The sequence below is a fragment of the Delphinus delphis genome, chromosome 4, assembly GCF_949987515.2.
Source record: "Delphinus delphis chromosome 4, mDelDel1.2, whole genome shotgun sequence".
Classification (NCBI taxonomy): Eukaryota; Metazoa; Chordata; class Mammalia; order Artiodactyla; family Delphinidae; genus Delphinus; species Delphinus delphis.
The window spans coordinates 44,682,959-44,710,703 of record NC_082686.1 but is presented as its reverse complement, the minus strand read 5'-3'; the positions used below and the strand labels follow the sequence as shown (position 1 = coordinate 44,710,703).

At 33.4% G+C, this 27,745-nt stretch overlaps 1 protein-coding gene across 2 annotated transcripts in view; it reads right to left on the bottom strand.

The window, feature by feature from the left end:
- Window positions 1–27,745, bottom strand: part of EPHA6 (EPH receptor A6) — an 867,569-nt gene that overhangs the window by 798,402 nt on the left and 41,422 nt on the right. For both annotated transcript variants that reach the window (XM_060010502.1, XM_060010503.1), the window contains exon 2: window positions 21,314–21,378. In XM_060010502.1, coding sequence (XP_059866485.1) covers window positions 21,314–21,378 — 65 coding nt within the window. The remainder of the gene's footprint in view (window positions 1–21,313; window positions 21,379–27,745) is intronic.

The window sequence follows — 27,745 nt, the reverse complement described above, 5'->3', positions numbered from 1 at the left end:
AGAAACATGAAGTATCCCTGAATCTCTTCTAGAATCTGACATCTTTTACTAAATACTGAAAACACTAAAGAGTATAAATGCAAACAAAGGATGCATACAAAAGATGCAATATCAATGCAAATAAAAGACAGAAAACACAAGGCAATTATAGAACAAGAATGAAATATCAAAATAATGTTTTTGCTTGTTATCAACAATAGATAAAAGTTTAGAAATAGATGCAAGACCCAGGAGCTAATAAATCTGATTTGCAACTTTTCCATCATCGTAATGTACAGATAATCTGGATAATCAAAAGAAATAAAAATAAACATTTTCCAGTGGAGTATATAATAAATAACACCAATAACAGTCCCTTAAACATAATGGGTGAACAATAAATATTACTAAAGAAGTAAAGTAAATTATTTAACTGGTCAGTCTTAAAATATATGCATTCAAGGTATCTATAGCAAACTTTTCTAAACATATTTCTAAAAGTGCTAAATATATTTTAATGAATGATACATAATGTAAATCAGACATGCACATTATTTACAATTGTCTTTTATAAAAATTTTTTTTGCAGATCCTTTTATTATCACCTTCCTTGACATTTTATCAAAAATAGGACAAGTGGCAGGAAGTCATCTTTTATAAATCCAACTTAGGGGCCTACTTTTGTCCATGAATATCTCCATTTCCTTAGTACCAAGTTCCCTCCACCTTTGCTGCCTACCACTCCCAACAGGATTCCAGGAATCATTTATCTGAAAGCTCAGTGTCTTGCAAACTTAGACCTGATAATCTTATCCTTGTAGAACTTGTGTCCTTTCTCATAATCTCCATCCTTCCCCATGTCCTAGTTTCTCCTATTTACTTCCAGTGACCCAAATTCTGCTCTACTTTTCTGTACTATAAACTTTCTAGAGAAAAAGGTGTCTTGAAAACTCTTTAATTCCTAACTCAACAGTTGTCCTAAGCCAACTACTGTAGATTTTGCTGCTGCTGCTATGTAGTCTTATGGACCACAAGAAGCAACATAGAAAATTAAGACAAAGAACAAATGATGTAACTGGAAATTGTAGACAAAGGTGCAAAAACAAAGATATTCTGAAAAAAGGGTATGACAGGGCACATGGCATGTCAGGATGTCACAACTGGGATGATACAAGTTCCCTCATTGGCAGTGTTCAAGATACTCAATAGGTAAATACATGAAATAAGAGGGTCTTGATGTACTGTGGAACAGGTGTGAGAGCATGAGGAATAGGGTTCCAAAGTAAAGAAACTGAGAAACAGGGAAGACAGAAGCCTGGACTTAAGTAAAACTTAACCAAAGATGGCTGACACTTGAGCCACTTCACATACAGTGCTGGTCTCAGAACAGAGCGGAAATCTGAGACTGCAAGATCTACAGAAATAAAAGTAAAAACAAAAAGAGAGGGAGAGAGAGAGAGAAAGTAGGGGAACTGGAAGTTATCTTGCCTGCTTCCTCTCTCTCCTGCAGCTATGCATAGCAATTTCTTGGTAAATTTATCTGGGTAATTTGTTATCTTTAAAAAGTAAAAGAAAGGAAAGAAAAATAATATTTTTGGTATTTCACTGGGTTTCTCAGTGATTTCTCAATATGATCTGTACTCAGCAGAGCTTATAAAATGTAATTTTATAAAATGTTAATTTTGAGTTTTGAACTGCTAATCTTTATAGATTAGAATGACAACAAAGTTATTCTAATTTAAAAATCTTAAAATATGAGAGTATGATTTGTAGGTAATCTATGATAAAATTCATTACTCATGTAGCCTAAAAATTTACTATTTAAAAAGATCCATAGATAGTAAATTAAAATCAAATTCTCTTCTCTAGTATCTGTACAGATTGTCACTCTTGGTGATTCCTATCATAGTTAAGAAAAACCTGATAAGCATAATTAATAGTCTTTCCTACATGCTACAAGTTTTTTTGCAAGTGACAAAACACACTGAGCTATTTCATTTCAGGTACGTTTATCATTCTAGAATCCAGTGCCACAGAACTGTGAAACACCTAGTTTGGTTTAGATAACATTAATAACTTTAATTTTGTGTTTATTTTCTTTGCAGAGAGATATAATAATATTTCATATGATTTTTAAATCTTTATTTTCACATTTAATTAGATGAATTCAGGATTCTGGATGATTAAGCCAAGTGCCGTGGACTGAGTAACTGCATGCTCAGACTAATAATTCTGAACATTAAAAGTTACAATTTAAAAAAAAGTCAAACACGGGGGGAACATTCTATATCACATGTAAAATAGTTTTCAAAGAATTTTAAAACAAAATATTCCTATAAAATTATTCACAGAACAGGAAAGATCTTAAGGCCTTGAAGTTCTTACAGATGCAAGTCACCATAAAACATCTATGATTCAGTGAAACTCTATTTGAAGTATCATAAATATTAATGTACTTTGAATTCTAAAGCCATTTTTCTTTGTTCTCTTAGAAATAGTTAATAACTAGGCAATTAACATCTTCAAGCGTGTGTCACTTGTACTTTTTCCACTCCCTAGGCAAGGTTCTCATGAATGGTAAAACTAGGAAAGAATGTTGTTGGCTTTATGGTTTGTGGTATGTATTTGCTTTTCAATACATACAGTGCTATCAGCATAAACAAGAACATTAGTTTTAAAGCTCTTCTGTCAGTGTTATTGTCTGTTTACAATGTTAATTTGACAGGTAAAATATTTTCGTTTTCATTTCTGTAAGAGTTATTTTATTTGGCAGGAGCTTCATGCATATCATCATCCTGTACATCAAATTTAGAAGTATTACCGCTGCTGGAATCCTGGCAAATACCTAAAAATTTCTGCTGTACCTTTTGAACAGGCTGTCAAAGAGGGTTCCATAGAATATCTGAGTCAAAGGAGTTAATTGTTATTAATGCAGGGGGGAACGGGAGTGAACTTCTACAACTCTCACCCTTGCTCCCTTTGCACTAGCCATGCTGGCTCTCATGTTTTCACTCATACTTGTCAACCATCCAAGCTTGAAAGATTTTACACTAGATGACAGCTCTCCCAAGAACACTCTTCTCTCTGCTACTCACATGGCTCATAATCCTTTTTTTTCTCCTTTAAGGTTTGCTCAAATATTACTTTATCAGTGAGATCTCGCCCAACTCCAGCACCATTTCACCATCAGTCTGTCACTCTTTTCTCATTACTTTATTTCATCTTGGCGCTTGTCACCACTTTACATTGTAGTAACATACATGTAATAATTTTCTTTCTCTCTCTGTTAAAATGTAAGCACTCTGTAAAACAGAAGCTTTGTCTGTTTTGTCCATGTCTAGGTCCCCCGTGTTTAAAATATATCTGGCACAGAGCAGATGCTCAATATACACTTGTTGAGTTAATGGACAGAATTAGTATATGTGGTAGCAATTTCCAATAATCCACTGCTGCCCGACATCCAGGTAAGTCCTGTCAATGAGACACTGGTGGGAGATTAGAAGCAGGAGGAGAAAGGGCATTTTTTTCCCCTATTCTATCAATACTATGGCTCTGGCCGCTGAGGCAGGGGTAGTTCAGCAGCGTCAGCCATAGAGCCTCACTGGCTCTGGCTCCAGGCAATGCAGAATCAGCAACCGAGTTGTGGACTCCAGCCATGGCAGAGAGGAGTCCAAGAGCTTCAGCCAACTGTGGGCCACAAGACTCTTAGCATTCGTAGGTGTGGGACTCCTGGCTTGCTGAAAAATGGAGTCAGTAGTTTCAAGAGCAGGAGTGGCCATAGCAGCCCTCCAAAATGGGGCTCTGGGTAATTATTTTTGGCCCTCCAGTCCAAGGGGTAAGAGTAGTTTCCTGCAGTTACTGATATTTTCATATATGTACTTTCCCCCTTTTACTCCTCCAGTCCTTCTAACACATTTGTAAACAATTTCTGTTTTAATTCCTTTGTTTGAATTAACTAGGGAAGGTTTTTGTTTTCCTACGAGACAAGACTGATCACACTGCTTTAAAAATAACTTTCTAAATTAGCACAGCATTGTAAATCAACTATACTTCAATTTAAAAATTATAAATAAATAAAAATAAATAAATAACTTTCTGACAAATACCTGCTCAGTTTAACAGCAAGTGTGCCCATCCTTCCCAATGCAGCAATCCCACACAATGCTAAAGAATTCCAAGAGGTATCCACTGCCCTAGTCCTTTCCATGGTCTTTTCCCATCTTTTCATTGTCTTTCAATATAATCCTCTGATATGTTAAATTAGTAATAAGTTTTGTGACACTGGCAAAATCATCCCACTCTGTAGTAAGCCACAGTGATGTCTTTAAGTCCTTGTATGTTACTTGTAAGTACAATAGATAAAAAGTACTTGCCAGGACAATTTCCAACCTTCCTCTTGGTACTATGTAGCATGCAGATTTAAGAGATGTTTGGCAGAAATGACACATTAATGCATATCAGTGAAGATGATTGAATATTCAAATACCTTATAATACCACTATTCCTATGACTTGTTGGAAATTGATCAGTAATCACTTTAACACTCTTGAAAATGATAATTATACTTGTAGACTCTAAGCCAGAAAATGAAGCCTGTATCCTCATTTTTCTCCTTGTCAATAGAAATTTTGAAACACATCCCCCTCTACTTTTATTCCCCTAAGGATCAAAATACCATTCTCATCCATTTGGCGACACGGAAAGCTTTTGCTGTTCCTTCAATGTGAGTTTAAGTTATAAATCATGTGGTTTTATTTTTATTCTATCTGTTATGACAACCAAAATTTTAATAATTCTGTCCCTTTTCAGAAGTCCAAGCATTTTCCTTGTTTATTACAAAGGTGGAAAAAGGAATGTGAATATCATCTGTAATTCAACTACTTTTTAATAAAATGATACATAGTAAAAAAAATAAAAATCATCTTTTCCCAGAGTCCTCTCAATCCAATCCTGAATCCAGTAAGTAATTGAATTACCACAGTATAATCAACTAGATGTCACTCACCAAATATTTTTCTATGACTGTATGTATATTATGCATACATATATATGTATATATATATATACATATGTATATATATGGCCAATAATTTGGTAGGTATTTTGTTGTTGTTGTTGTTGTTGTTGTTGTTTTTGCGGTACGCGGGCCTCTCACTGTTGTGGGCTCTCCCGTTGTGGAGCACAGGCTCCGGACGTGCAGGCTCAGCGGCCATGGCTCATGGGCCTAGCCGCTCTGCGGCATGTGGGATCTTCCCGGACTGGGGCACGAACCTGTGTCCCCTGCATCGGCAGGCGGACTCTCAACCACTGTGCCACCAGGGAAGCCCTGGTAGGTATTGTTTTAAGGTTAAAAATAAAGTTGTGTTATGCATGTAGTTCTGAAATAGCTGTTTTCATTTAGCTATATATAAACATCATGGCTATCCTCATAAGCCTGTACATATATAGCTACCTATTTTTTTCCTTTGACAGCCAGTATATGTGCTGTTTCCTCATTAGCATACTCAAATATTTAAGTCTGTTGCAAGTTCCATGGATATATTTGGTTTAACCTAAGGAGCCCATAGTAGAGAGTTTCAGTATCTTCTGGCTGATGGGAGTCTCATGAATTGATAAAAACTGTATTGTCTTACTGCAGGCCTCATTCTCCACAAGTTCCAGCCTCTCCTAACATGCTCCCTCTAGGCATTAAATGTCACAATTTATGCAAACAGAAATGATATTAGTTCTTTTCTACTTGCAGACAAATGTGTAGTTAGAATCAACACTGATCACCACTTCCTATTTAGCCAGGCAGTCAAGTTTATTGTCAATCTGTGGCCTGTTACATTAATGCATTTTTCAATCAAAGACTCAAAAAGTGGAAATCCATGGATATTCCAGTTTTTCATTTTGTTCACACAACACTGTAGGTTTTGCATAATAGCTACAGGACTCTGTAATGATGCCATTAATCACTTGTTCTTTCAAATGTTTCCTTATGTCCTCCCTCTCATAATGAGTAATTCTTTCAAATCAGTCTTTGAAGGGCCGTGACTGACAGAGATGAATAGGATGCTTAATCGCACTGGCATATGCCAGAGCCTATTCCTGTGGTAAAAATACTCTGTGTAAACCTTCATATTCTGCTAAATTCTGTAGATAATAATGAATTTCTAAAACCAAACATCACTTTCCATGCTCGCAATCACAGCCATATTCTCTGTACATCAGAAGCCCCTTCTCTTTCCTTCTCTATTTCCTATATTCTTATGTTCACTGTATTCACTATCTTCTTCCTTCTTTCTCTATTTTGATTTCCTTTGCTTTTTCTTATAACTGAACACTGAAAAACATAGCCCTGAAACATATATCTTTCCACATAGCATCTGTTATAAATGAGACTCAACAGATGAACTTATACAACTGAATTTGCAATTATTTTAAATTAAGGATCCTAAAAAGAAAATTCTGATCCTTTTCCCCAAAAAAGGTATCATCAAGATTAACGGCGCTTTTTTGTAGAGAAAACATAAGTCTCCTTTCAGAATATTTTCAATAATACTCTGATGATAGTCAATACCATTTAATTTCATTTGCAGTAATCCAAGCACCTGAGATTAAAAGGACATGTGTACAAAATAATATTTAACTTGTTATCTGTGAGATTTTAACTTAAACAGATAGTAGCCTTTACATTTTCTTCCAAATTACGTATGTAATTTCTTCCGTCTGTGGGATTATGCAAAACAGATAACACCAATTTTCAGTCAACTCACTGAATTATCTTCCCCCTCCTTAGTTCAGTGACTATGAAACATTAACCATGACTGAAAGAAGCTATATCTGTTTATTACTTTTTTCTGTGTTGAGGCATGTGAGGGATACAATTATTCCAACTACCAATAAAAATATCAGTAAATCTATAAATAGCCAGAAGTATTTAATGCCCTGTTTATACTTATTGTCCCAGAGTAATTATTAATAATGCTCACTTCATTTTCAAAAGGAACCATCTCGGATAATAATTTACTTTAATTGCCATTGACTCACAGTTCAGGATAGACCAAAGCCTGACAGAGAGAAGCACCAGTAAGACCACTAAGTTAACAGAAAATGATTACATGTTTCCATCATTTCAGAAACACTTCAAGATCTATATAAGGGCTGTTGAAGGTCATATCTAAATTGTGAAATAAGATTACTTCCTGAAATTGGAAAAATATGCAAATTTCCCAAATTCCTTTGTTTCCATTATTCTCTGTGTTGTATTTAACATCATTTCTTTGGATTTCACTAAAGATGGCAACCTCCAGGACAACAGGACCACTGCTTATAATGAAATACTAAAAGACAGAAGACACAATTATTTTACCAGCATATAACTATCAAATATTTTCACTAATGCATATGTGGTTTACTCTCCTTAGCTTTCCAACTACTCCTTGATGAGTACATACTTGATGATGTACTCAGAACATCAGACGTTAACCTTGAAGAAAGAAACAGACACTGAGCAACAATATTGACTTCATATTGAATCAGCCCACATATTTTACTGTCATATTGCTCTATTTTAAATCATGAGTATACCTTTTACAGCACTATGAAAATTAATACGCTGACATGCAGTGGGTTGAATAGTGACCCCCCAAACTTCATGTCCATCTAGAAACTGTAAAAGTGACCTTATTTGAAATAGATGTAATCAAGTTAAGATAAGGTCATAATGAATTAGGGTACACCCTAAATCCAATGACTGGTGTCCTTTTCAGGAAGCCATGTGAAGACACAGATACACACAGAGAGAAGACAGCCACTTGAAGATGGAGGCAGTAATGGAGTGATACAGCTAAGGATGTAAGGATTGCTGGCAAACACCAGAAGTTTGGAAGATGCAAAGAAGGACTCTTTCCTAGAGTCTTCAGAGGGAGCTTGACACTGCCAGTGCCTTGATTTCAGACTTCTGACCTCCAGAATTATGAGAGAATAAACTACTATTGTTTTAAGCCACCAGTTTGTGAAAATTTATCACAGCAGCCCTAGGAAACTAGTACATGATACAGTATATATCATGATATGGTATATAATATTATATATAATAATTCTTGATTGGGCTGTAGTTTTAACTAGTTGGTTACTGAAATTATCTACAAATTACATTTTCTTACATGTATACATAAAGAATCACTGGTCATACAAATTATTTAAGTAATTTATGAATGGGAAAACACTGGGAATAGAAAAATCCTTTGCAACTTTGAGTGATTACTCTGACTCCCCAAATTAGATAAGTGGTGGTAAAAAGGAGGAGGAGATGAAGAAAGCAGGAAGGTATTGCTGAGGTTAAACTATCCTTCTATATTGTTTTCAATATTAATCTCTGTCTTATCCTTAGCATGGCTCCCAATAAAATATTGATATTTGTCACATTATAAATATTAAATAACTATGTAGGCAGAGTTCATTACTTTAGTATTAAAAACAGTTTGGACAATGATTATAAAACAATATCTAAAAGCTGCCCTTTGTTTCTAGGCATTGCCCTAGTTAAGGGTTAAATTTCAATTATGTATCATTACTTTCAATAGATGTTTTCCTTCTTTAATAATATTACTTCAAATATTAGTTTCAATATATGTTTTCATTCTTTAGTAATATTTACTTCAAAACAGGTAACTGTAGCAATATTAATTTCTTAAAACCCAAGTAATATAAAACCTTATAAAATCAATAGTTTTCATTCATTTTTAGATTTTGAAGTCTTAAGGTCTTAGAATTAAAAAAATTATGAATTGAGGGACAAGCTATTTTTGCCTTGAGAATATTCTGGCACTAAGCGGCAGCACTGGCTGGTTCACCATTGAAAACAAAAATGAGTTCATCCACACTACATTTTGCATGAGCAAAGGGAGAAATTACCAAATCATATAAATTGAGAGGCCAAAACTTGCTGTGGAGATTTATATAACATCATTCACATTGTCAATCAGCGCATTCACAAAATATTTATGAATTCTGGAACTCATTTGGAAAAATTCCAACATAAAGGAAGTCACTGAGCTACACTTTAATTTTAGTTAGCACCCTCCCCCCTTTATTTTGATGTTCTCTCTAATATATGCAGCTACTTTAGAATTTCTGATTATATTTGTTAACATCTGCTCAAAGACAAATGACACATTTCTGCAGAATGCATATATATAGGTGTGTATTTATGTATATACGTGTGTGTGTCTGTATTTTTTATATATTTTAAATCCTAGATTTAAATCCTAGATTCATTCTCTTATTTGAAAGACTTTTTTAATTGCATTGAAATATTTGGTATACATTGCTACCTAATTATGGGGGAGATGAAGACTAAGTTAAGCATCACATTTATGAGCACAACAGGTTTTTTTTGCTAAAATAAAGTCAATCCACTTTAAGAACCTATTTTGCTTACTATGGTACATTAGTTCAAAATACTAATTGCATGGAATTGAGAGTACAAAACCTATTTAACATTTAATGCTGACCTATGCTTTTTGAAAGCTTGACTGGTTAGTATAAATTATCTAAAATTTTCAGTCCATCTATCAACCATTAAAAATCCATATGGTCTATTTTTTATTCTCATCTTAATAACAAGGTGCAGTACTAATAACCGTCTGGGGTTAATACTTCCCAGATGTGATTCAGTTCATCCACTGCTCTAAACCAGTCATTAATTCTTTGAAAGTCTATTATGTCTTGATTGGTGTTGCTTAAATAGCTTATAAGCTCTTTTATAGTCTTTTTATTTCGTAGGTAAATATCTTTTCCACCCACCTTTCAACTTCAATTTTAGTGAGAAAATTGATAATGAGAAAATGAATGGATTCTCTAAAATACAAAAATGAGAGTAAACATATACACTTTTCTACCCGTACTCTAAACCAATCCTGAATAAGAAAAGGGTTCAATTTTCACAATCATTTAGTATTTTTGTCACATCTGATTATGCCCAAAGTTAATAACAAACTGTTCCAGCTCCAATGAGAGTTGCAAAATACAGCCTTTAACCAATATGTATGTAGAATAATTTGTTACTTGTACATCTATTTAGCTATCCAATCAACTTTTACTGAACATCTGTCATATGGTAGGCACTAACTCAAACTGACACACCCAATCCATTCCTCCAACAGTTTAAAATCTAGTAAGAGGGTTTCCCTGGTGGCGCAGTGGTTGAGAGTCCACCTGCCGATGCAGGGGACATGGGTTCATGCCCCGGTCCGGGAAAATCCCACATGCCGTGGAGCGGCTGGGCCCGTGAGCCATGGCCCTGAGCCTGCACGTCCAGAGCCTGTGCTCCGCAACGGGAGAGGCCACAACAGTGAGAGGTCCGTGTACCGCAAAAAAAAAAAAAAAAAAATCTAGTAAGAGACAGACATTTAAATATTGTGAGATAAACACTGTGATATGCACTGAGTTCCTGGTGTTCCCCCAAAAAGATTCTTAATTCAATCTTTGGCAGTATAAGTTTTCCCAGAAAAGACTGAAAATCGTCTTTGCCTTTACCAAAAAAAAAAAAAAAAAAAGAGAAAGCCAGAGAAGGTGGGGGTTGGTAAGAGAACTTTCCAGATAAACTCAACAGCACTGTCTTATATCCAGAGATAAGAGGAAGCAAGTTACTAACACAGAAGAAATTATCAACACAAAAGTCTCTTTAGTAAAAGGTAGAAGGTAGAGTGGCTGAAGATAAAAATGGAGAGGCAGCTATGGGTCACAGGTTAAATGATATAGGTAAGGGAAGCAGGGGTTAGGTAGGGTAGAGACAGGATCAGATCCTCACCTTAGAAGATCAGTTCTGGCAACAAGATGAAGGATGGATTGGAAAGGTTGGTGGAAGGGGCCAGAGAAGACCCAAAGCAAGTGGATAATTTAAAACACAACCATGGTAATTTGGAGAAGAATGATGAGGAGCCAGATTGATGCACTGATGATAAAGAGTGATTTAAAAGAGCTTTAGGAGGTAGAATCAACAGGACTTGGTGACTTGTTATGGGGCATAAGAGTAAGTCAATCACTTAAAATACAAACAAATTTATAAAAATACTTGGCCTACTATATTTCATTTAGTTGTTAAGTATTTCACTAATAATCCTTTAGGGTTTCATGAGAGAATTTAACTTTGTATGTGCTTGCTTTGGATTGAGTATAGACTCTTTCATTTATGAATGAAATGGTTTATAAATATTTGAAATGACTATAGTTAAAATAATTAGAACTTTCTGATAAAACCAGAATCTTAGCTTAGACTATACAATTTGGGAGTTCATTTTAAAAGGACAACTGGAAACTCCTCTCGGAAGTAGAAGACAAAGTTAAAGTTTTGTAAGTAACAATGCAAAAAATAGAATAAAGACTATATTATGTAAATCAAGGGTAATAGCTTAAAGTAACCCATATCTTTAAAAATAGATACGTTTACGAGAAGACACCTTCAAGACTATACATTAAAGAACAGTGGAGATACTGGAAAATGAATAGCATACATACTTATTTTTCAGCTGCCCTGAGAATATAAGCTGATTACATATGCACAGATGTCAGTAAATACTTTCAATTCTGATTTCCTAATTCATTGTTACCTGCTTTTCTCTTACTTCTCTTCCTTACCACAGAATTAATTTCATCATTATCCAATACATGTTCTTGCAACCAGTGAAAAATAAGGCAGAAAGCCATTTACTTACTTACTTACTTGTAGGGTTTGCTATATAAGAAGGAATATTCTGAGATACGGCAGAGAGAAGTGTCACATCTCATAGTTGCTCAGGTATTAAATATTTAAAAATTTATGGGCTCTAATAAACTATGTATATTTATTCACCTGTTTCCCTGATTGCCCACATGCAGGGGAGATCATTTACCCATGCAAGATTTGATAAAAGAAGGCCTATAATATGGGGAGGGGGAAGGGTAAGCTGTGACAAAGTGAGAGAGTGGCATGGACATATATACACTACCATACGTAAAATAGATAACTAGTGGGAAGCAGCCGCATAGCACTAGCACAGGAAGATCAGCTCGGTGCTTTGTGACCACCTAGAGGGGTGGGATAGGGAGGGTGGGAGGGAGGGAGATGCAAGAGGGAAGAGATATGGGAACATATGTATACGTATAACTGATTCACTTTGTTATATAGCAGAAACTAACACACCATTGTAAAGCAATTATACTCCAATAAAGATGTTAAAAAAAAAAGAAGGCCTATAGCTCTGGATAATTCATGTTCCTGTATTATCCTCAAGGAATTCTAACTTCCATGGCTTTTCACGTTTTCTGGTCGAACTCAATAGAGTGCCATCTCCTATTTTTTCTCCTGTCGTCATTGTAGTCATCATCATCATCGTCATCATCATCAAGTTTACAATCTACCTTTACAATTTGGTAGCTCATGCAAACGGAATTTATTTTAAAAATATTAAAGATCTGCACCTGGAGATTTAGCAGTAACCTGGTCAGCTCTGGATGTACGGACTACCCCACTCTACATTTTCTCATGTTTTTATCTCTGCATGTGCTATGTTCTCCATTCTCTTACTACTGACTGGTTGCCCTTCAACTACTGTTTTGTCTTGTTTTGTTTTCTGTTCTCTTAGAACTTTTACTTGCACATGATTCTGGTTAATCAGAGCCCCTCTGCTCTACTCCTTTTCCATGCATGAATCTTTTGGTGAATCTTTATGGCAGAAGTTTCTGATTGCCATTTCCATTCAGCTCTGAACTTAGAAATCCTAAATTCCTAAAAAGGAATGTGATTGCTTTAGCAATTTATGGAAATCATATGTGAGAGATGACAGGTAGCTGATTAGCCAATTAATTGGATGTCTTTCAGCCAGGTGTCTACCTTTGTCTCATTAACTTATGGTTGAAGGAATAGGGCATCTGGGCACTAACCATAGTGGAAATCCCTCAACAAGCCTCTTGGTCAATTTACTTAGAAGATGGTGTGAGAAGGACAAGCTCTAACATTTCTCTAATTGTGTTCTCTAATTTCTATAACATTTCTAATATACTTATTTCGACAAGGATGTTTTGGGTTTTGTGTTGGACTACTCTATATTTTACCCTTTAGCTTACAGTCAATAACAGACATGTATAAAGAATCATTTATTAAAAATGAGACACGAAAGAACAGATTCAGAAGAAATACACTAGAGGAATATTTCTTTAGTTCTTTTCTAAGAGAAAAAATATGTAAACAATCTAAACATGCACCAAATATTGTTATGCCACTAACTAAACAACTGTACTTAACAATTAACCATTCTTAGCTTTGGGGTATCCTTTGGTCTTCAAAGATGAATTAATCTTTTATTAGCACTTCTCAGTAACCACATATCTTTTGACACAAAATCTGGATCATTGTAATAACACTGTAACTAGATTAAGATTGCACTTGAGCGAATGTATAGATTATTTTACACTCTCCATAGCACCAATCACAATGTTGAAAATCAATCCATGTTACGCTGAGTCACTAACAATCCTGGTTTTGGGATTGAGATGACACTGGCTTTAGTACCAGCTAAATGTCACCACACACTTGGGCAGGTGATGTAACTTTTCTCAGGTTCAGCTTTTTCATTTGTAAAATGATGCTAATAATACTTACTTCACATAGGCATTATTAGGATTAAATGAAAAATATATAAAATGCTTAAGCACAGTTTTTATTGCAGACCCATGACATTAACAATTTGAATTGTTAATGTTTGGGGTTAGAAACTTACATTAAGTCTCCTGTGAAGCCAACATATGTGGAACTAAATTTCTATAAGCTCCTGGGAGTGTCATGGTCTACTACTCAAACTGCACACCATGGGCAACTCTGATGTCTCCCTTTATTGAAAGAAAAGCAGCAGTAATGTCATAATCAAAGGCATAAAAGCTTGATTCATTTTTTAGATTAAATGGACTTGAAAATAAAGCCAACTGCTACCAGTAGTGATTGAGGTGATGAGAAAGTGAAAAATTCAGACAGTTCATTGAATAAAAACAGAAGGTAGAGAAAATTAAGTACAATCATAATTTGTGAAACTCTTTAAGCAAATGTTTCAGCCACTTATATACTATACAATGTTGATAACAGTTGTAAATGTAAAAGAACCACTTTGAAATATGCCAGAGCACTCGGTTCTTCTTAACAAGGCCTGCCCTAAGGAAAAAGTACTTTACCAGAGCCCAACCTGCCTGCTGAGGTTTTGACAGAGCCTAACCTACTTGAGGAAAGGAAAATACCCAGCTCTATCCAGCTGTAGGCTTCCATGTAGGAGGAGGGAGATACCTAACTTCAACTCCCTCTAGCCATCCTGTCCATCCACCTAAGGGGGAAAAAGGAAATTGAGAAGCCCTGGTAAAGTTCACAGTCCAGGGGTACAGGCTCACCAAAAGCCTTAGACTTAATTATAGGACTATAAAACACTTTTTCTCCCCCCACAGCTTACCACTGTATTACTAAAGGCCTATTTACCTCAGTTCCTTTTACCCACACATCATGTCTACCTTCCAATTAAAAATTACAAGATGCAAAAAGCACTGTTTAAAGAGAAGAAGCATCAGAACCAGAGTCAGATATGTCAGGAATGTTGGAATTATCAGACCAGGGATTTTTTTAATTTGCTAAAGGCTTCAATGGATAACTTGGACAACATGTAAGAACACGTATGCAAAGAGATGGAAATCCTAAGAACAAATCAAAAAGTAATGCTAGAGATCAAGAACAATGTAATGGAAAATGAAGAATGCCTCTGATGGGCTCATTAACAGACTGGACATAACTAAGGCAAGGATCTCTGAGTTTGGGATAGGACAATAGAAACTTTCAAAACTGAAAAGCAATTTCTTTCAAATGTGAAACAATATGATTGAAATTAATATGACGGATATTTAGAAAATTACCACATATGTTGTGAAGTTTCTCAGAAGGAAAACTATCTAGATATCAGTTTTGAAAACAATAACTGACACATCTATTTTTAACAGAAATTATAACTAAACCTTATAAATATTTTCAGAATTCAAACACATACATGTATTTTTGGATAATTTCAATGTACTACAAAATGAATAAAAATGCAGCACTAAAATAAGCTACTATGATAAATTGGTTCTTACTATACGAAATACAGAAATTAACTATCAGTATTAGTAGGTATTCCATTCTCTATCATAGACACATTCTACCTTTGATTTTTCAACTTTGGAACAATGATATTAGGAAATAATGGGCTCTGACATATGGAATAAAGTAGCTTTCTACACAGTTTAATTGCAATATAAGCCTCTTTTATTATAAAAATCATTAGTTTTTTCATTATAAGAATCATTAATGACTGAATTGTTAGGTTCACTCATAACTTTTATTTAGGCATAAATGACTTGTATCCCTTTATTCTATCTCAGGGTAAATTTCATAACACTAATTCACTATATTTAACAGGTAAGATCATATACCCTGTATGATCTTGCATTATTCAAACCCTAATGATCATCTAAGTCACAACATGCACGAAATACATATAATATACATTTGAAACCAATATTTGGCATCTGAGAAACAAAGTTTTCCAATCTCTGTCATAATCAATATAAAATGCAACTTAATATCCAATAGCACTTTTTCTTCCTACTAACGTTCATTTTTCTCTTAAATTTTTGTTAAAGCATACTTCACTGCTGAAAGGGAAGTTAGATTTTGAATACTGAAGTGCATATATCTGTGTCTGCTACAACTTTGCAACCTAGATCTGATCTACCGTACAGTAGCAACCAACAGAGGAGAATGGGGAAAAAAATCTGGAACAAGCAAATCTTTCATTTTCTTCCTAAAAATATTACTATAAAAGAAAATAATGATGAAAATATTTCAGTTGAGTTGATAGGGTGCTTAAAAATCAAGTTTTTTCATCAAGTATGTATAATTTTAGGAATAAATTAAATAATATTTTATGGACTTATTATGATTATGAAATACTATGCTTTAACTAACAGGTTTTATTCAGGTATAAGTACCTTTAAAAATCAGCATGTGGCTACCCAAATAAGTCACTTATCTTTTCAATTACAGTATTAAATAAAAAAGCCATATGGCTATTAAATTTTAAGAAGTATCAAATATAACTACTAAAGCTCAAAGGAAACAATATAAGTTTTTAATCATGGAATCCAATTTTTATATTATGAAAAGTCTTTTATTTTTCTGGTTAACAGCAATTACTTTTTATTAGTCAGAGTTAATACTGAGCCAAGATGCCCCAATATGACAACCCCCCACGGTTGTGTGGCACTGAATAGGGACTGATATGTAATGGGTATTAAGGATTTTGAATGTCACATTTAACTTACAGGCCGTCTTACTGTATTCTCTTTCATGTACAATGTTATATATTGGCTAAAAATAAATTGAATAAATAAAAATATCAAAGAAAAGAGTAAACATGAGAGTTAATGTGTCAAGAAAATTTATATAATTTTTTTCACACATTTTCAGATTATGAGAACAAACTCAGGAGATATATATTTTTTAATTGTTTCTTTTGTACAAAGTTATTGCCTGAGCCATGTCTTTCATGTTTCTTTTTTCTCATTAGCATTAAAATAGCATCAATTCTTAAAGATTAGCTGCTTCCTTCCCAGGAGATTTTCAAAACTGAAATATGTCCTTCAGTTTTGCACAGAGTAAGATTTAGTATTAACCAGTTATTAGTTACTAATAGCAAATAGAAAATCCAGGGCATATGCCTAAACTTAATGTTTGTGAAAACACTTTTACAGTATTCACACAACTTCTATAGTGCTATGCAAAAATTTTTATTGACACAGCATTCTTTCATTGATTATCATGGCACTCTGTTAGCTACTCCACGAGATCATCATAATTTTATTACCTTAGTGTAGTACATAGACAGATAAAGGATAGAAGGGAAACTTACAGGATAAAGTTCTTAACAGTTTCGAATTATGTAGATATAAAATTCTTAACATTAGACAGTGAGAGCACAGTGTTAAGAAGTATAACCACTGGTTCCCAAATTCACTGAAGTATTCATTCTTTTCTAAAACCAAGCTCCATACTCTATACAAATATAATTATTCAACTTCACTCTGTTCTCAACATATCAATAAGAACACCTATATTTTGAACATCCTTTGCTAACAATTTTCCAAGGTGTCTTTCATTTCCAAGGATTTATATTATTGTCTTAAACAAAAGAAAGCTTCAATAATTTTTGATTGTTTAAGCAAATCCAGAAAGTACTTCTACTTACAGGGGCTGAGATACACACTATGTAAATCAATTAAGACACTGAAATTCTAAGTCTCCTACAGTATGGCTTAGCCTATAATTGTAGCCTTATTTCCCACCACATCCCTTCTCTTCAGCCACACAAATTATTCTCAACGTCCCTAAAACTTAATGCATACATTTAAGAATTCGGTGCCTGTCTTCAAGCTATTCTCTCTTCCTAAAAGGTGCCTTCTACCCTCTCTTCCAGACCATATGTGATTCCTTAGATTATAAGAAAGAGCTGATGGGTCACATCCTACTACCAATCTTCCTCAAGCAGAATTCATCCTTCCCTTTATTATTCTTTCACAAAACATTACTCGAAACTACCTGAAGATACTCTCTTTGGCCTTATGATTGTGTAGACCTATTTCCAAACTGCAAAACAGTACATGGAACAAGAGAAATGTGTTACATTGAATTCTGGACATGACTTTTAAAAAAAGAAAGTGTATTTTTGATGTTGGCAAAAATGAGTTGAAAAGCAAGAAAATAAATATATTTTCTTTTAATTTTTGCAAGCCTAAAAAGTCATTTGCTCAAAACTATTCATCTATTTTCCATATTTGCTGACCAGAGGTGCTTATGTTATATTCAAATAACCAGTAATGGTTTTGTTTACAGGCACATCATGAATGCCTACTCCTGTAATTACATCAGCATGTTACTAAGGGTGGAATAGGTATTTTTAGTAAAAAAAAAAAAAATCAAAAATTAAAACCACTATGAATTAATTAACTAAAGCATATAGTTTATATGATTCATAATATAAATCATACATTATATGATTTCAAAACTATCTCTTAGTTCAATTCTTTATGGAAAGAAAATTTTATCAACTTGAAAGTTACTCCTAGGAAATACTTTATTCAGAGAAGCACCAAATATACTTTATATCATAAGATTGTCAAATATATCATCTATTGTCTTTTCTACCCATGACATATTTGTAAAAACAACTGAAGTAGTGTCTCTGAGAAAACGCAACTTTAGTTAAAATGGCCGTTCAAATTGGCATGGCTCAAAAAACCTGAGAACCTTAAAAAATTACACAATTTCAAATAGATTTAATTATAATTTTAATACACAGGTATAAATGGTAGTTTAAATGTTATACACTGGTTTACAGTTCCTATAGATTTTAAATTATTTAATCAATTATGATGTCTAGATGATTTTCATTCTTGCCATTTTTAGAAGATTGTTTTCAAAGTTTTTCTATCCTTACTAATTATTTCCTCACTTGTTTTAAACTACAAATAGCACTAAGTAAAGCTCTATTCCTGTCTGTAATCTATCCTCTTCATTAAAAGAGAAATTTAAGTTGTATGTTTTCTTTAAAATTTACTTATGTCATCTATCCATTTTATTGTTTCCCTTGGTTCACCTCTGTTTTATCTAATTCATGAAGCTTTATCCATATCTATTATAAAATATGTCCATGTGCTCCTATTTTCAAGTATGCCTACTGCTGACACTTGCCATATATGCATTATTATTTGGGGGGATAATCTAAAAGTCAAATAGCCTATTCCAAGGTAATTGAGTATTCAATTTACTTTTGAATCTCTGAATCCATGTGTTATTGTTCCCTCTGTAGTCTATACGTATTGCTCATTGCCCTTTATCTTTACATGGTAGAATCTTCAAAGAAATAAAAAGCACCTACTGTGAAATACATGTGAAGATTAAAATATGTTTGGCTTAGAAATTTTGCTGTATTATTTCCTCACTCTGTGACCATGAAGAAGTTATTTAATATACCTGAAGCTCAATTTTCACATCTTTCAATAAGGAAATTTATACTTGATTTCTAGGACTCATGTGAGTAAAGTGCTTTGAACAAAGCCTAGCATATGGTAAATGCTCAATGAATTTTTAACCATCTTTTCCTTTTCTACCTTATTCTATCATATTTATTTTCTACTGTAGTCTCCTTCCCTGCTTCTTTCTCTTTCCTCTTGTTCATTCTTGGCTGGTGCCCAAAATGTATATCTCAGTTTAGTAGTATGTTTATCAAGGGGATAAAAAATCTGAATCAATTATGCAAACAGCACACATAAGTAATTGCCTTTTCATAAAGTTTCCAATGTTCCTCTCTGTTAGTGTACCATAATACGTATACAGGTATTAGAGTCAGAAATAATTTAGTTTGAATTGGAATCCATCACTCACTATTTGGCCTATAACTTCTTGGTAAATTTTATTCCTTACCATCTTTAAAACTGGGTTTCTCCAACAGGGAAAGAAAACTAAGACATACCTCATAGGGCTGTTGTGAAAAAAAGGATAAAATTCTTAGTGCAGTGTCCAGAAAATAGAAAACTATGAGGTAAGCATCACTTTTCAAACAATTCTGCCCTCTCTCTATAATAAATCAGAAGTAGAAAAATTCCCCATTTCATAACACCTATGACAAAATCATTACAAGAACAATAGCAGTAAGTTTATTTGTAACTCTGTAAGTCCCTGTGTCTCCTGGTTACCAGTTTGCTTTAAGAAATGCAGCCTGATCAAGCCAAACACAATCACTAGAGCAGAGCACAACTCCTTCCGTTCCTCACATGATTCTTTGGCTATGACAACATGAGGTCAGTGATAGTATGACTGCTAATATTTTTGTCATTCTTTTTCCAGAAAATGAAAAAGTGGGGCTTATAAACTACTTAATATTTGTAAGTTCTTATAAGTTACTTCATATACTGAGAAAACAAGATATGTATATATCTTGAAAGGGTATTCCAAAAAAGAAGTTTCATTCACTTCTTGAAAGTAATTGTGATAAACTAACACACTTAACACACTCAACGAATACTGATGTTTATTCATTTTAATGAAAATAAGATAATGAAGGTAAAAGCATAATCTTGGTTTAAAAGACACATTCTCAGAAATGGTTTGACGAGTGCTATGTAAGAATAAAATTTAAATTTCAGAAAAAATAAAGCCATAGTCTATAAACAAACAAATAGAAATAAATAAATAACCTGTTAAAGACAGAAACATTAAACTCTTCATAGGAATTTTTAGTTGAAAATACACATTTAGTGAATAACTGTTGAATAATTGCTGATATAAAAGTCAAATTGAAACAGCATTGCTGGAATGATTCTAAAAATATAAAACAATTTTGGGTCAACCAACTTTTTTCAGATTTAAATTTGTAGATGTAACAGAAAAAGCAATGTAAAAAAGTATCAAGGAAGAATGTGATGAATGAGAAAAACACAATTTCTAAAAAAAGGAAGAAAAGCTAACCAAAGTATATCTGAAAACAGCTGACTACCTCCATTATTGAAGATTTGCTTAAATAGACAAAATCTAGGTAAAAAGCAGCACAAACCACCCTTCTTATTTTAGCTTGAAATAAAAAAAGTAGTAGGAATACACTGACTGTGAAAATGATGCAAAATGTATCAAAACATATAAAAAGTCAAGTACAACCATAGCTAAAATGATGTCAGTACCTGGAAAAGTGTACTTAGTAAATAAATTATACATTCTTATAAGCCTTTCAAAAGCAACTACACTCAGCTAACAAAAGCCTGATCATAATGTATCTTTTTGCCAAGTTCAAAAGACACATACTGCTTTAGCAGACTCATATTTTCTAATGAATACCAAATTGTTAGTATCTGGAAAATACACTTATGCTATGATAATCTAAAGTTTGTTTATGCACAAATACTCAGTCAGGTTACCAAATTTAACAAGCATATACACAGAAAAAAAAAGTGTCTTGAACATAAAATTTTATTTCTAAAGAAAATATTTATATGATAGCTATTCTAATACTACTATGTATAAACACTATATTAAAGAACAATTACTAATTTAGAAGAAAGCAAAGAATTTTATATATCATTCCCATTGGTTAGCAGTTCTAATTGCATTTTAATCTTTCCTATGTAGTCTAATTTATACACTAAAATTCATACTTAATACAGCCAAAACCACAGTTTTTCTTTCTTTATTATAACAGACCCTAAAAACCTAACAAGAAAAACAATTTTAAAAGATATTTAAACTTACCCCATTTAATGGATATGTTTTCCATCCTAGCTCTCCCAGCACAGTTGTTGTATCAAGCAACACAACTGGAATTAAACAAAACAAAAAAACTTGCATGAACTTCTCAATTGACATAAGAATGAACCAGTTATTTAAATCATTAATGTCAACGACCTTTAGTATTATTCAACGTATTAGCTTTAATAAGTTGAATTACTTTAAAATTATTTGTAGGCACTAAATCTTAATATATAATACTTAATAATATTGAGTAAATATAAAATATATAAGGTGGTTATAAATTAATTTTAAAATAGCGTGGTGTTTAACAATGCTAAATGAAATAGATGACTGAGTAACAGTACTAACAAAGTCATTTTTAACAGCTGACTTTTAAAATTGATGAATGTTGGAGAGGTTAATCAAGAGGATATGACCACCAGATGACTCAAGCTGGACCTGAGCAATAGGTGGGAGGTTCCTTAGCTCCTCCCCTGTCCTTAGAACTATGCTCTGCCTATCATTCCCACAGTGATAGCTGTTCCGAGGACAGAGCCCTGAGAGAATAAGGTGCTACTGAAACCATCTGGATGGTATACGTGACTGAACCCAGTTGAAGTCTCTAAGCCTCTGGTGGTCAAGTGTAGAGATCTACTCATCTGACAGGCGCCCAAGATAAGCCTTGTGCATAAGCTCCCTTGCTTATTAAAACTGCCACCTACCAATCTGGAGTGATCTACCTGTTTCTTTGTTCTCTTTCCTCGCCCTGCATGAGTACAGGGTCACTTTGCAAACCAACAATGAAATAATCACCTTTGCTTTTCCCCCCATTTTCATATATAGTCTTTTTTATACCACATTAAAGAAAGAAAAACTTTTAAAGCAGGCCTGCCTGTATATTTTCTTTGTGTGTTATTAAATGCCCTTATATGATTGGCAAAGTATGAAAACAACTCATTTTGAAGAAATCTATATTTTTTAAGTGTAGATTACATTATTATTGTATGTGTTAGTATACTACTGCTAAAGAAGACAAAAGCAAAAATAAAAACCATGCACCTTTTTCCCTGACCAAATGTAACTCATAATCTGGTTGAGAAGACATGCAAACAAATAATCAGGACATACTCTGTTAAATTCTAAAACTGAACACTATATAATAGCTTAGGAATTAAGTTAGGCTAAGGCTGGTAGGGCAGGTCTGGGACAATTTCATAAAGGAAATGCAATTTGGGCTGGGCTAGGATGAGGGGGTCTTTAATCAGATGTGATGAAAAACAAATTTATTTTAGAATACCTTCTGTAAAGTAACTGAGCTATGACTAAATCAGTTCTCAGTTACTGGAATGGGGAGTAGGAGTAGAGATTATTTGGGGGGATAGGAGGATAGAAGGAGGCCAGAAAGATAGATGGAGATCAACAGGAGAGGATTTTTGAAGTGTTTCCAGCAGGTTAATGTGTAGGGCCCATGTTTCAGCAGATTTTAATTTTAACTATTACCTTCAAGTCCCCCAGATGCCGATCATGGACTGAACTCTGAGAAACAATCCTTTGGTATTTCATCATGAGTTTTAGTTCTTCATCTAGTTAAAAAAGTAGAGGGGTTTTTGTAGTTTTTTAAAAATGTCACTGGAAGTCTGTTACTTGGCATCTGCTGTTTAGTGTCTATAGCAAGGACTCGGTGGGTTTTCTTATTTGACTGTGATACATTTTATTGATTTTTAGTATGAAACCATGCTTAAATTTCTGGGATAAATTCTACATACTCATTGCAGAATATTCTTCCAGTATATTCACTAAGCATACATTTGTAAAACTGAGCCATAATTCTTTGATTTTTATTGTGCAAAATTCTCAAAAATAATTTAAAATGTGGAGAAAACAGTACAATGAACCCTCATTGTACTAATCACTCTGCCTCAATAATTACAAACCTATAGCCAATCTTATTTCATCTATACATGTTTACCTACTCTCACTGCAAGATTTCTTTGAAGCAAATTCCAGTAATCATATGATTTCATCTGTAAAAATTTCAGTATGTATATCCAAGATAAAGACTCCTCTTAATACAACTACAATAACAATTCACTACTATAAATAGTATGTATTACTTAATGTCATCAAATATCCAGTCATTGTTTAATGTTCCTATGGTCTCAACTTATTTTAACAGGAAGTCAAGATCCAAATAGGTTCTATACATTATGGTGAGATCTTGTTTTTTTTTTAATCGATGGGTTCCCCACTTTCTTTTTTTAAAGTTAGGTTTATTGAGGTATGATTTACTTACAATAAAATTCACCTTTTTTAAATGTACATTTCTACGGATTGTGACAAACTCCTACTTCCATGTAACCCCCACTACAATCAAGCTATAGAATATTTCCATCACCACCAGAATTTCCCTTGTGATCCTTTATGATGAATCCTTTCCCCACCGCAGCCCCGAGCAACCATTAATCTGATTTCTGTCCCTATGGCTTTGCCTTTCCCATAATGTCAAATGAATGAAATTATACAGTATGAAACTTTTTGAGCCTGGTTTCTTTCACTCAGCATAATGCATTTGAGATTCATCTATGTTGCTATGTGTATCTATACATACAACTGAACACTCAGTTGCTTTTTATTGCTGAAAAGTATTCTATTGCATGGAATTCCCTAGCTGATGAACTTTCATATACAGATTTTTATGTGAACCTATGCTTTCATTTCTCCATGGTAAATAGTGATTGCTGGGTTATATAAAGAATGCTAATTCTTCAAGACTGTAAAACTGTTGCTTTACTTTCCCATTAGCAGAATGTCTGGTTTTCCAATTGTTCCACATTCTCACCAGAATTTGGTATTGTCCATTTTTTAAGGCATTCTAACAGGTGTGCAATAGTATCTCACTGTTGTTTTAAATAGCCAGTTATCTTTTCACTACATGAAATCAAATTTATTAGCAAAAATTTTGACCCACAAAAGTGGTCTTATCCCACATTCCAGATTTTCCTTTGCGTGAGGTATCATTGAATATGTTCCCCCATTCCCTGCATTTCCTTTAAACTGGTAGATATATTTAGTGGCTTGACCAGATCTAGGTTCCACTTATTTTTATTTTTTGTAAGATCACTTCATTGGTGGTGCTTTATAGTCCTTATATCAAATCAGGGAATATATCAATGTTTACTAGGGTCATGTAAAAAGGACACAGGAACCAACTGGCATAGGCTTCCACTGGCCAAAAATTTATAATTTGATCATACACAAGGTTAATGACTATAAGGGATTGAAACACTTCAAACATGCTTAAATCCATGCATTCAAAATGATAAAATATACCTACTAATAACTTTTGCAGTACGCTAGGAAATCATTATTTTTAAAAACTGGTAAATAATCTGAAAAGAATAAAACATTTATTTTGCTTTTTCTATATGAAATACTTCTGAATAAGGAAATAGTTAATGAAGGAACATTTCTCTTTTTTTACTTTATTTATTTATATTTATTTTATTTTTGGCTGCGTTGGGTCTTCACTGCCGCACATGGGCTTTCTCTAGTTGCGGTGAGAGGGGGCTACTCTTCATTGCGGTGCGCGGGCTTCTCATTGCAGTGGCTTCTCTTGTTGCAGAGCATGGGCTCTAGGCACGCAGGCTTCAGTAGTTTTGGCTCACGGGCTCTAGAGCGCAGGCTCAGTAGTTGTGGCACACGGGCTTAGTTGCTCCACAGCATGTGGGATCTTCCCGGACCAGGGCTCGAACCTGTGTGCCCTGCATTGGCAGGCGGATTATTAACCACCGCACCACCAGGGTGCAGTGCATTTCTCTTACTGAAATATTTCAGTTAATAAATGAAGAAGGAATGATCAAATTAGGCTACACCATTTTCTACTCTTAATGTATTAATATATTTAGCTAATAACTTATGGTGCTAATATCACATAAAGAGATGAAAGGACACATAAAGGGCTAGAGCTTTTAAAAAGGCTTTCTTTATAGCCTCATTTACTCCATATTAACATACAATTCTAACAAGCCTAGAAGTAAAAGAAAGTACAAATACATATATATCTATATATGTATACATACACACATACATATACACATACACACACAAACACACACATGCAAATTCACAAAATGATATTTGATGGTGTGTGGGTTCACTCAGTGTAAAAAAATAATCTCACATATTAGAGGAAAAAAGCTGAAGATATTATAATAAATATTCAAAACTCTAAGCTTATCTTATTATTAAATAAATGTTATTTTATTTTTGGTATATACTATTGAAAAGAATTCAGAAGTATGTAATACCAGTATCCACTTTGGGGCACTCAAAAGTTTAATGTTACTCCTTTAGCACTTTATATTTTTGGAATACATCATTATTTTGCTAGCAGGCTGTTAAAGTAATGATAGCAATTCAGTCACTGTAGGAAGGATGGTCTACATATTTCCCTCTTGAAGGAATCTCCACATTGTCTTATAAGTTGTTTCTTTTTTAAAATGCTCAATTTACAGATGAGAAAACTGAGGCTCAGAGAGGTTACATAATTTTCCTTAGATCACAAAGTGATTACAACCAAAAGATTGATGCTAGAATATCCCTTAAAAAATATTTAAAACCTTTAAACTTTTTTTAAAGTGTTTTCTTCCTTCCTTTTAAGTTTGAATATAAAACCTTATCATTTGTTTTTTTTTTGGTAGATGCAGAGAAAAATCATTATTTATTTTGCTGATTCCAAATCCAGATAAGTTTATATCCTGGTTTTCTCATCAATGGGTTCTACAGAAACTTTACTGGTACCACCTACAAATCATGCCATTTAAATCAAGGGGTTTACTGGAGTAGAGTGTTCAAAAATCCCTAATATTGAAGTCTACCAATGGAGATTTCTTTTTCATAGATTGGTAAATTAATTCATTCATTGATATAATTATTTTTTCTAAAATATAATTGGGCTACTTGGTTCTTAACATTTATAATTTGTAAACTGAAATATATTCATTTCAAAACAAACAAAAAAGAAAATATGTATATACCTACAACAGTATAGATCCTTAGGAAGTATTTTTTTTTTATTTATTAGTAGCTTCAAGAAACAAGATTTGCATAATTGCTTTACTTTCCTCATTAAACTGCAATCATACCTTTTAAAAATTCTTAACAGCAAAATTTCAAATTTGCATTCCTGACAAGTGAAGGATGCATTGATATCAAAATAAAACTGAGGATTTATTTTTATTTTTAACACCATTATATGTGATACATGTTTAAATTTTATCACTTGCTTCACAGGCAAAGCCCCCACAAATTCAGGTTTTTCAGGCACACTAACAGCATTGGACCCGGCAAGGTGAGAGCTCCTCCTACTGGCTTTAAACAAGCGTTTTCTAGTCCCTACTTGAGTGCAAAAGTACTGTAAACTTAGGAAGGAAAAGAATACTCTGTCCATATTAACTTCAGTAAAAGTCAATACTTTTTTATTTTTAATTTAATGGCAAGATTTTAAATATAGAAAGATTAACACCAATGACTTATTTAGGGAGTACACATGAAAATATAATTATTTATTGATATCATAATAAATGAGAAATTGGGTAAACCAAAAAATAAATAGAAGTAGTAGATTGGTGGTATCAAAATAAAGTTTTTAAAATGTTTACTTCGTTTAATAAGCAACATAATGCACAGAATAGGCTAAACTATGTACAATTTTCCTATTAACTTTTAGAAATAAATCTCTAGCATATTATATTTTTCTCTGAAAATTTCTCTTAATTTATTAGTGCTCCCTTTACTCATTCTTTTGGAAGTTATAGGAAAATTTTATTGTGGCTAAAAGAAGATAACTGATAAAGACAAGGTTGATAGCACTGGATTAAATGTGAGAGTAATGAGTACCTAAGATTAAAAAGCTCAATGTTAATTTTTTTCCTTTGAATAATTTATCAGGTCTTGAATTTAAATTTCAGTAAATTTAAGATATATTAATTTAAATACAATTAGCATATAGTTTTATAGTATATAATTGAAGATCATCTTTATTCTAACTGCACAATAAAAAAAGGATGAGATTTTATTTATATATCATTCTGAAAAATGTAACAAGGAAGAGATCAATCAACCCACTAAGAAGGTAGTTATTCTTTTAGGATAATTTTGCTGTAAAGATTCAAGTTAATGGTATATGAACTGAGTTCAAAGATTTATCAATATTTTTAAAAGTTCAGATAGCAGTAAACGCAGGTTTAGAATTTTCTCCAATAGACTTCATACAAAGAAAGGCAAGGCATTTCTTCTTAGAATCATTCCATTAGGCGCCTTTATTTTACAAATAAGACCCAGAAAGATAAAATTACTAAGTCACTTAGTCACAAGGTTTTTAATAGTTAGTTCCATGTTCCATTGACTGTAACAAACCTCCAGTAGCTCCAAAAAAAACAAGTAAAATAAAGG